This window comes from Vombatus ursinus, unplaced genomic scaffold (assembly GCF_900497805.2).
Source record: "Vombatus ursinus unplaced genomic scaffold, bare-nosed wombat genome assembly UNPS02011431.1, whole genome shotgun sequence".
Lineage (NCBI taxonomy): Eukaryota > Metazoa > Chordata > Mammalia > Diprotodontia > Vombatidae > Vombatus > Vombatus ursinus.
The window spans coordinates 4,748,889-4,760,894 of NW_020951209.1; the positions used below are offsets into that span (position 1 = coordinate 4,748,889).

At 37.5% G+C, this 12,006-nt stretch overlaps 1 protein-coding gene across 1 annotated transcript in view; it reads right to left on the bottom strand.

Annotated features, from left to right (window-relative positions):
- Nucleotides 1–3,908: 3,908 nt before the first annotated feature.
- DYRK4 (dual specificity tyrosine phosphorylation regulated kinase 4) overlaps nt 3,909–12,006 on the bottom strand; it is a 41,631-nt gene continuing 33,533 nt past the window's right edge. The window contains exons 14-16 of the mRNA XM_027856469.1: nt 10,152–10,281; nt 6,703–6,875; nt 3,909–4,177 (exon numbers count right to left, since the gene is read on the bottom strand). Of these exons, the coding sequence (XP_027712270.1) occupies nt 3,909–4,177; nt 6,703–6,875; nt 10,152–10,281 (572 nt within the window). The remainder of the gene's footprint in view (nt 4,178–6,702; nt 6,876–10,151; nt 10,282–12,006) is intronic.

Genomic DNA, 12,006 nt, shown 5'->3' on the forward strand with positions numbered 1-12,006 from the left:
GCAGTGCAGGCCCTCTGTGTCCCCTTTCCCAGCAGTGGGGCCGGAGGCTGGACATATCCCCCTAATCCCACTCCGTGTACCCTCCCCATCTTTACCTATTTCCCCTGCCTGCCTGCCTACCCACTGTCACAGAGCCCTGACAGTCTCCATACCACTCACGTGAAACACATGACATCTTATGCTGGTCACTGAATTTTGCAGATTTTCCTATCCAAACTCGCACGGACGTAAAATAAACACGTTACAATTAAAGGGCTCATAATGTTTGGTTTTATTGGGAAACTGCTGGGATGACAAAGGTAGACATCTCAGTTTTGAAAAACAATTCTGGCCAAAGTATTAAACATATTCAGGCTAGGAAGGAGCTAAAAGAATCAATCCATCTATCCTCCTGTCTTCAAACCAATATTACACAGGGTTCAGTCCAGATAGATTGCTATCCTGCCCTTTTCTTAGGTATCTCTCTCAAAGGAAATACCACAACCTCTCAGCAACACATTTAACCATCTTTATAACTCTTAATAATGAGGAATTTCTTCCTATTATGGTGTTAAGATCATTTCCTCCTATCCTGCCTGTTCTCCGTGAAGAGGAAATCTAACCACCAACTTTACATGTAGTTGAAGATAATGAGTTACTATACTCGGCTATATTTTTCCCCTATTTTATTTAAAGGCAGCCAATAATAGTGAATAGAGTACTAGGACATGTCAGGAAGACATTGGGTCCCCCACGGAGGTAAGAGTAGTTTATATACCGACATCTGCTGCAGAAGTTGAAGAGGTAGAGAATCGCTAGAAGATCATCAGATCTAGATAAGATCATCAATGCCAAGTCAACATTCCCATTCATACTCCATGACATCAGTACGAAGATGGACAAAAGGGAAGAAAGTGAGAAATGTGTTGGAAGATGAAGTTTGAGATTTAGAAACAAAAGAGATGAAAAGCCTATAGAACTCTTAATAGGTCCACACCTATGGATTTTGAATATTTCCTTTTAGAAGCCTTGACTCTTCAGGTTTTTGTGACACTGCTCTCTTCTGATTCTCTTCCTACCTGACCAGCCACTCTTTCTTAGTCTCTTTTGCTGGTTCAGGTCATGCCTACTAACTGTGGGTGTCCCCCATGGATCTATCCTTGAACCTCTTCTCTTCTCATCAAGTGTGATGAGTAAGCTAGGTGTGATAATGTAGTAAAGGTGAATTCTGAAACGATTCAATGACTGGATCTAAAGACACTGATCCATCAATGTGTCCCATGGGTTCAAATATTATCTCTACATAGATTATCCTCAAATCTATAGTCCAACTCCAGTCACTCTCCTGAGCCACAGTCTCAGAATATGCTGAATATGACATGTGCCAAACAACATGAAAAATAGAACTGCTTATATATTAGTAGAGTTACTACACTCAGCTATATTTTCCCCTCCTTTTATTGAAAAGCAGCCAATAATAGTGGATAGAGTACTAAGACTTGTCAGGAAGACATTGGGTTCAAATCTCACCTCTGATACTAGCTGGGTGACAATGGGCAATTCATTTAACTACTCTAAACTTCAGTTTCCTCATCTGTGATGTGGGAATAATACCTATAGCACATAACTCATTATGAGAGAATATGTGCAAAGTCCTTTGCAACTCTTAAAGCACTATATAAATATTATTTTTCTTAAAAGTTCTAAGGAGAGCACTGAGGAAAATGTGGCTTTTATTTTAACAGTGGAAAGTATGGATATGGAATGTTGTACATACTGTCAGATATAGGTAATATATTGGTTAGTGTGCTGAACTGTTCTTAATATTTGTCACAAGAAATTATTTGCTGGGTTGGTTTGGGGGGAATTTTTTATAATGAATGTCATGTAAAATAAAAAGTATCATATCAGTGGAATAAGTTAAGTATGCAAGACACAGTAGTCAATGACTATAGTAATCTATTATTTGATAAACTCAAAGACCCCAGCTTTTGGGATAAGAACTCACTCTTTGACAAAAACTGCTGGGAAAACTGGAAAAGAGTACGGCAGAAACTAGGCATAGACCAAAATCTCACACCATATACCAAAATAAAGTCAAGGAATAGTTTACCTGTCAGATTTATGGAGAACAGAAGAATTCATGACCAAACAGGAGATGGAGAACATTATGAAATGCAAAATGGATAACTTTGATTACATTAAATTGAAAAGTTTTTGCACAAACAAAGCCAATGCAACCAAAATTAGAAGGAAAGTAGAAAATTAGGAAAGAATTTTTACAACCAGTCTTTCTGATAATGGCCTCATTTCTAAAATATATAGAGAATTAAGTCAAATTTATAAGAATACAAATCATTCCCCAATTGATAAATGATCAAAGGATATGAACAGGCAGATCTCAGATGAAGAAATTAAAGCCATCTATAATCATATGAAAAAATGCTCTAAATCACTATTGGTTAGAGAAATGCAAATCAAAACAACTCTGAGGTACCACATCATACCTAGCAGATTGGTCAACATGACAAAACAGGAAAATGATAAATGCTGGAGAAGATGTGGGAAAATTGGAACACTAATGCATTGCTGGTGGAGTTGTGAATTGATTCAACCATTTTGGAGAGCAAGTTGGAACTATGTCCAAAGGGCTATAAAAATGTGCACACCCTTTGACCCAGCAATAGCACTTCTAGGGCTGTAACCCAAAGATTGCATACAAATGGGAAAAGGGCCCACATGTACAAAAATATTTATAGCAGTTCTTTTTGTGGTGGCAAAGAATTGGAAATTGAGAGACTGCCTATCAATTGGGGAATGGCTGAACAAGTTGTGGTATATGAATGTAATGGAATACTATTGTGCTATAAGAAATGACGAACAGGCAGACTTCGGAAAAACCTGGGAAGACTTGTATGGTCTGATGCTGAGTGAAGTGAGCAGAACCAGGAGACTGTTGTACACAGAATCAGCCATGTTGTACGATGACTAATATTGATAGAATTAACCCTTCTCAGCAATACAAGGATCTAGAAGGCCTCATGATGGAAAAGGCTATTCACATCCAAAGAAAGAACCATGGAGTTTGAACACAGATCAAAGAATACTATTTGCTATTTTTGTTTCTTCTGTTGTGTTTTGTTTCCTCTTTCTGGTGGTTCCTCCTATTGGTTCTAATTCTTTCTTACAACATCACTAATGTGAAAATATGCTTAATAGGAATGTAGATGTATAGCCTATATTAGACTGTGCACCGTCTTGGGGAGGGAGGTGGGGAGGGAGGGGGAGAAAAATTTTAAACTCAAAAGCTTGTGGAAGTGACTGTTGATAAATCAACATAAATTAATTTTTAAAAAATTTTAAAAAATAAAATAAAAAGTATCAATAAAAATGGAGTTAATTTTTTTTTTCAAAAAAGGCGTGGAGGATATGAACACAGGCATTATAATACAGTAAGGATAATACAGTAAGGATGAAAGACCAAAAGAATCTCAGTGATTGATCCCTAATGTTGAATATTATCAAACTGCATTTCTAGAACCAGATCTAAACACTTCAAAGTATTCCAAACACATAATGTTCTCTCTCCACTTTTAAGAAATAACTTTAGTTGTGCTAAAAATGATTGGGATAGAGTCTAGGAAAATAATCCTGACACAGGTTGAAAAATACCTAGGCACAAATCCTTCTCTGGTTGTGTGCGTGTGCATGTGTGTGTGTGTGTGTGTGTGTGTGTGTGTGTGTGTATTTATGGGGGAGGGGAATCACACCCCCAGCAAGAGGAATCATGCCAGCTGGCTGTGTGAATGGACATTTTTTTAATGAACCTATATAAATTAAAAACAACAATCTGAAATATCGTACAATATAAGAGTTGTCTCTAATATAAATCACTGGTGGAAAGGAACAGAATCCATCCCCAGTGAAGGTCATACAATGGGAGGTAAGAAAGACGCAGGGTTCTTGGGAGATATCTCTTTGTTATGTTCTCCCTTGGAGCCTATACATGCCTTTAATTCCTCATTGCCTCCTGTGGCTTCTGTTAAAGGTGGCAACCAGACACTGGTTACCCCTGCGACTTCCATTTTGCCTTCACCCAAAGGTTGGGTGGAGATCTGCTGGTCACCAGAATGTTGATTATTGTCAGCAGCTCCATCTTTGGTTGTGTCTGTGTTCTCTGTCCCAGAGGCCTTTTCTGCTAAGAGAAAGATAAAAGGCAAATGAATAAAAAGTGTTGATATATGAGTATGCCCTTACTCACATACCTGGTGGTATGTCCCTGGGAAAATCATGGTGGAGATGATAATAATAGCTAACAAGAGTATAATCATTCTGTTATTACAGTTCAGTTTCTAGCTCAGGGATGGGGAAACAACTTAAGAATCAAATTTCTTCTACTCCTTAGAACAAGCTTAGAAAAAGCTTAGCTATATCTGTGCTCTGTGCTTTCAAAAATGCAACAAAGAGGGGCAGCTAGGTGGTGCAGTGGATAGAGCACCAGCCCTGGAGTCAAGAGGACCTGAGTTCAAATTCAGTCTCAGACCAGACACTTGATACTTAACTCCAACTGCCTCGCAAAACAAACAAACAAAAAAACCCCACACAAACAAATAAAAAAAAACACAATGCTTTAAGCGTTCTTAGCAGTAATAGTCTAAAAGGTTATTTGATAAGGATATGTCTTCTTTGTATCTATGTTTCTCTGTGACTGAGTTCCCTTTTATTATGTGTATATCTCTCTTTTCCCCTCTATGTTCCTCACTTTGTCTACCTTTTTCTCTTCCTACACCTCTCCATTTCCCTTCTATATATCCCTCCTTCCTCTGTCTCTCTCTACTGGTTATATTTAAGACAGAAAATGTTTTAAAATAATTTGTTGTTTTAACTGAAAAGCTCCATGTTTTGCATGATATGCAAAACACTTTCTATTTCTCTCATTCTAAAAGAAAAAAATTTAAATAAAATGGCTGTATACTTGATGGATTTTTGACAGGGGCCCTCCATACAAAAAAAAACAAAAACAAAAAACAAAAACCAACACAACTTTCTCCACTCTCGTTCTAGACATTAATCATATCACTAAGAGATTTTGGCATCAATAAAAATCTAGTCAATACAGATTCATTTGAATTTTAAAATAAAATAAGATTAAATAGCAACTTATGTCTATTTTCATTATAATTTTTAATCTTTAAAAGTGACAGCAGCAACTCATTTTCATAAGGCTATAGTACTTTATAATTTACAAAGCAGTAGTACTTTATAATTTATAGTATTTTATAATTTACAAAGCAGTTTCTCCTCTCCCTCCATTGGTAGGAAGAGTTTCCTCATCCAATAGCTCCCTATACCAATGAAATCACAGGTCTAGTCAGTCCCTAAAGCTTTCCTTAAAATTATCCTGAGAGGCAGTTTTCTGGAGAAGAAATCAAAGCTATCAACAGTCATATTAAAAAAATGGTCTAAATCACTAATAATTAGATAAATGAAAATTAAAATAACTCAGAAGTACCACCTCACACCCATCAAGCTGCCTAACATGACAAAAAAAAAAGGAAAATGACAAATGCTGGAGGGGGATGTGGAAAAATAAGGACACTAATGAACTGTTGGTGGAGGTGAACTGATCCAACCATTCTGGAGAACAATTTGGAACTATGCCCAAAGGGCTGTAAAATTGTGTACCCTTTGACCTAGCAATACTACTACTAGGTCTGTATTCCAAAGAGATCAAAGAAAAAGGAAAAGGACCTATATGTATGAAAATATTAATAGCAGAGCAGTTCTTTTTGTAGTAGTAAAGAATGGGAAATTGAGAGGCATGCCCATCAACCAGGGAATGGCTGAATAAGATTGTGATGAAATACTAGTGTGCTGTAAGAAATGATGAAGGGAATGACTTCAGAAAAACCTGGGAAGATTTATATAAGCTGATGCAAACTGAAGTGAGCAGAAGTAAGAGAACATTGTGCACAGTAACAGCAACATTATAACAATAATCATGAAAGACTTAGCTACCCCACAACACTTCCAAAGGACTCATGATGAAAAATACTATCTATCTCTAGAGAGAGAACTCTTGAATGCAGATTGAAGCATATTTTTTCACTTTATTGCTTTTTTAAATAATATGGCTAATGTATAAATATGTTTTGTATGGCTTCATATGTATAATGGATATCATATTTCTTGCCTTTTCAATGGATGGGAGAGGGGATGGAGAGAGGGAGAGAATTTGGAACTAAAAATAAAAAATATTTAAGAAAAAAAATTTAATTACCCTATGAGGTAAATGATAAATGAAGGAATCTTAGGCCAAAAAGATTAACTGATTTGACAGAGCCACTACAAGTGACTGTCTGTGCTGGGAGTATAATGCAGATCTCTCAGATGATCTCAGGCTGTTTCCATTCAACAAGGATTCAAACAGTTGAATATGGGTGGATGGGTGTGGATCATACAAAAAAAAAGAAATTGCTGAAGGGCAAAGGGTACAGAAATAGAAAACATGGGAGCTGTTAGGTGTGGGTGGGTGACAGCAACAGAACAGGAATGACCAAGAGACTAAAGAGACAATAGCAAAGGGCTGGCACTACTGAAATGGAACTCAGTGAACTTATTAGCCAAAGACTTAGTCCAGAGAACTCTATATCCAAAGACCTCTATAGGTGCCTGACTCTCTGGGCTCCTAGACTAAAGAACTAGGAAGTTGTAGGATTATACCTGTCTTTCCCAAGCAGGCTTGCTGCTGGGCTTTCTCCTTCTTTTCTGCAAGGAAGCAGAGACTGGCTTTCCTCATATTCTGGTTTTTGGACCGTCCTTTAAGATTCCTTGACTCCTGAATCCAGATATGCTTGAGAGCCTGGTCAGGAGTCATTCGAAGTGCAGGGTCCCATCTAGAAGCCAGCATAATCCCAAAAAGAATTAATTATTTTTCATTGGATTTTTTTTCCACTAAAATGTTTTTTTAAAAATAGCCTACATAAAAATACTTTTAATATAAGACAAGTTCAAAATCAAAAGTATCATTATAAAATGGAGATTACCATATCTGTTAGACTATAAGGCCACTCCGAATATAAACCATTCTCATGAGTCAATGTGTAGACATGCATGTGTACTGAAAAACATCATAGAATTATGTAAAATTCAGGTTTTACATAAATCATATGTTTGTGGGGATGGAAGGAAAGTGGATTCTAGACTTTGACCAATATGACAATAACTTCTAGTTACATAAACCAAATATTTATGAAACCTTTTAAGAAAAAATGGATCCCAGTTGTATGGGTTTCTTAAAGGTTCCTCTATATGTTATTTAAAAGAAATAGTAAAGAATATCTCTACCCATGAGAGCCTATACAATCAATCTAAAATATTTCATCCATTAAGCATCAGAGAGGATTAGATTAGATTTTTAAATCATAGCTCTGTATCTTGAGAAATGACACATATTAGTAATAATATATAGAAATGATCAATCAGCTTTACTGTTTCTCCAAAAGTTGTATACACAAAGTCTAGCTCTTTTATGAACTGTCTAAAAGTGAAAAGTTTTGAGACAGTAAATGAATAAGCAATTTCTGGGGGAAGGGTGGGCCATAGGGAAGGGAGAATATTGGCATTAGGATTATATCCAATATTTGTTATTCAGTTGTTTCAGTTATGTCCAAATCTTTGTGACTCCATTTGTGGTCTTCTTGGCAAAGATACTTGAGTTGATTTGCCATTTTCTTCTCTAGCTCATTGTTATAGATGAGGAAAGTGAGGCAAACAGGGGTAAGTGACTTGCCTAGGGTCACACAATTGTCTGAGGCCATATCTGAACTCACATCTTCCTGACTGCAAGCCCAGTGCTCTATCCACTGTACCGCCTTTAGCTGCTGCCCCTGCATCCAATAACAAGGACCTAATTTCATTCAGACAATCACTTTTTTCATTTCTTTGTTGCAGTCTATAAAAATTAGTTATATTGCATCAACCAGGTAATTTCAATCAGATTGACTATTCTGAGTGTTCTAAAGGCTTTTAAAACTTAAAACTACACTAAAATTTTGGGAAACCCTGAAGTTATAAAAGTACAATTTGACCCAAGCTAAGAGTATGGAGTCAAATCACTGAGCTAAGCTCCAAACTCAATAATAACTGGTAAGATTTCTCAAGTGCTAATATCCCAGGACAGTAAGTTTTCTACACTAAGTTTAGCAATGAATTGTGTATAGTAATGCATCATTTATCTGGATTTGTAAGACAATGAGGTATTCTCCCAATGTGAATTTTCTAGATAACTGAAAATTTCCCCTTTTGTCAAAAATTTTCAACTTTACCAACTTAACCAAAGCAGAATATATTTCCCCCACCTCCTTTAAGAGATGATAGTGAGTGTCATTTAATCTTTGATTAATGGTTCAAACTCATCTCTATGAATCTTTATCAGTTATTTTAGTATGGCTATAATGCAGGAATGCATTAGTAGTCTGGGGTCAACTTCCACTTTGATATATCTGATAGGTTTGGTCTAGAAAACTAGGTTTAAAAGTTTATTTTTAAAATAAATTAAGAGGGGGACAGCTAGGTGGCATAGTGGATAGAGCACTGGCCCTGAAGTCAGGAGAACCTGAGTTCAAATCCAGCCTCAGACCAAACACTTGACATTTACTAGCTGTGTGACCCTGGGCAAGTCACTTAACCCCAATTGCCTAAAATAAACAAACAAACAAACAAATAAATAAATGAATGAATGAATGAATGAATAAAGAGCAAATAGGCTAAGACTAAAGGTTGAAGGGTCTCTGATATAAATAAGTTGCATGAACTTTAGTTAATGAATTTCATAACATTTTTGTGATTGTCTATTTCTAAATTCTCAGTTCTTTGATCTTAGAGTTCTTAGAAGACCTCGAGAGATCTTCTAGAGTTACCTTAGTAACTCTAGCTGTCATCTAATTGAGAAGGTCCTTGGAGCTCATCTAATCCAAACCCCTCCTGTTACAGATAAGGAAAATGAGGCTCCGAGGTGAAGGCATTTGCTTGTAGAAGTTGTCAGACCTCCAGTGAAGATTGTAGCAAGTTCAATATAGCTTCCCCAAGAGGAATGTAGGAAGCAGGGCTACCTCTTTATTCTATACTTAGGGAAGATAAACTACATAGATGGGCAAACCACATAATTTTTTGTCTAGTCCATGATTAAGCCAGTAAGAGATCCCAGACATTCAAGTCACAGTTCAATAAGTAGATGAACCTACTGGCAAGAGGGATGGCATGAAAATCACATGATAAAATAAAAAATTAAGAGAGGCAGAGTGGTATTGTGGATAGAGAGCTGGGTTTTGAGCCAGGAAGATCTGATAGGTTCTGACACACACTAGCTATGTGACCAAGCAACTCTAAGATTGTAATTGCCAGGTGAGCTGCTAATCTCTTTCAGCAAAGGGAGTTTCTTTACTGGGAGTTCATCCCAATGAAGTCAAAGGTCCAGAAGAAAAATAAAAAGTGCACTAGACTCTGAGCCAGGTGACCTGAAGTTTAAATACCATCTCTAACATGTACTAGTTGTATGACTGTAGGCTAGTCACTGAATTTTACTCAACCTCATGTAATGCTTTACCATCCTTCACAAGGATATTTTAAGGAAAGCACTTTGTAAAGTTCAAAGCATTAAAGAATGTGACCTGTGGCTACTGCAGCTGCTGCTGCTCTCTTCTGAGTCTGTTTTCATGTCTCAGTGAAAATAAGACAAGGGAATTCGTCATTTCACTACGCGTAGTGAACTAGGCAGATCCTCATTTCTGAGATTCAAAATAAGAGACTTGATCCCTGTCATGTACAAACAATCACCATGGCTTTTCCAATAGCCATGAAGCACCAAATCCATGAGTCAGTCCTTACCCTTGAAAACACAGAGGGTAAGGAAGAAGGAAGCAGTGCAACTAACAAAGTAACCTAAAACTCTGTTGCCCCTGGGGAGTAGGCTAATGTGTACTGACGAACCTTACTTTAAATTCCACGGTCACCTGATTGAAGCAGAAGGGCCTTGATTTGAACCCCACTGCCAGGCAACATCAGGATGGGATATATATTTCCTAGCCCTCATTTTGCCCAGCTACGAAGGAGGGCAATGATGACAAAAATAATGAGGAAGAGCTGAGGGAAAGATGCCCTGAGCAACTCACATCAAGCACTTTTTCAGAAAATCCAGAAAGCTGGTATCACAGGTTTTCAGCACCGTGGTGAGATCCTTGGAGTCCGGATATCTTTTTTTCCCCCTGTTGTTGGTTATATTTTTAGGAAAACCTTTGGAATCTTTAGAGATACAACATTCATTTTTAGTTTCAGGTGCAAATATGCCTCACAATTAAAACATTCTCCCAACTTTTCTCTCAACTGGGTACCTGATCCTCTGTAGCCAGTCAGACACTAGTCAATTAAGCTCCACCCATCAGAGCTGGTTACTCAATTCATTCTAGGAAATCCCACTTCTGCCTCCCTGCTACCCATGCCTGGTGCAGGTACCTGAATTTGTAGGCGAGTACATAAGTACGCTCAAGAGCGTGCTCGCGCACACACACACACACAAAGAGTTAAAAGTGAGTTGTCCTCTAGGTACTTCGAATTTTGAGTAACAACTTTTTAGTGATAGCCAGCAAACTTCCCAGCCTCCCTTGCACCAACACTACCCCCCCTCCCCCTAGCAGATGCTATGTGTTCAAGGAATGTACTCCAAGCTTAATACTTAAATAAAACATGATTTTGAAGATAACTTCATTATCCATGACACTGCTCCTGATTATCAACACAGATAATTGAGCTGATGATATATACAAATTATGAATGTAAACTAATGTGATTATAGAGGAATTAAAATAAAACATATGCCAGAATGCTTTTCACCTCCCAGTAATGCAGATCACAACTCAACCATGCCCCCCCATTCTGAGCAACTCTTTTCTTTGTCCTACAAAATGTTTGCCACTGGGGCTCCCTCAAAATTCTTTACTTTCCCCTGACAAAATGAGAGTACCGCTGAAATATTTTGGCTGCCTATCTATTACAATTCATTCTTGACATATGACTAGGACATTTGCTCTTTCATTCATATATGAGTATGTAAATAATATGTGTGTATGTATGAAATATACATGTATAGATGTGTGTGAATACACATATTTGGGAGGCTAGAGATTGATTTATTGATGTTGACATTGCTCAGAACAAGTCTGGAATCCTCTTTAAGGAAAGCCTTCAGAACCCACCCAAAGACTAGTACATGGCTCATAGTCAGGTACTGAAAGTACTTTAGACAATCCTGTGCCATCAACCTCAACTTCATTATTACTGCTGATGAACCCTCTAACAATTTGGCCAAAACCTGAAAAGGTATTCTTTGTCCTTCTCAACTCCTACAACTAGGGGTGTGCTGGTAAATGTTGTAACAACTAGAATGCGAAGGAAAAATTACACAGGACACACCTTTAAGATTAATCCTCATTATTAACATTTTCTCCATCACTTTCTTAAGCCTAGACAAACAACAAACCAATAAATCAAACCTTTATTTGTAATATTTACCAACTCCCAAGGTATAAATGCTCACACTTAAACATTTAACAATCAATTCATGAGAGCCCCATGTGAGCTGCCTCCAGCACTCCCCTGCCTTCAATCTCCTACTTCCTTCCACTTTAGTCATACACCAGCATGATCACACCTTTGACCTAACCACCTCTTAGAGTTGCAACATCTATAAGACAAGAAATTTTGAAATTGCATTCTCTGACCACAACTAGTTCTAAAAGAACCTAGGGCACCAATGCTCTCCGTCCCTTAATTTAACAGTCTCTTGATAGTTGGATATATGTCCTCCTGGCAGGAGAACCAATGAAGATCAAGGAAGTGATATACACTCACTGGCTTGTGCAAAAGAACATATACTGAACTACAGTTAACTCTGAGGTGAGGGGTGGCAGCTGACTGATTGCCCTTCATTTCAGAAACTGTAAAGAGAAGAGTTGGAAATTCCATAGCTAG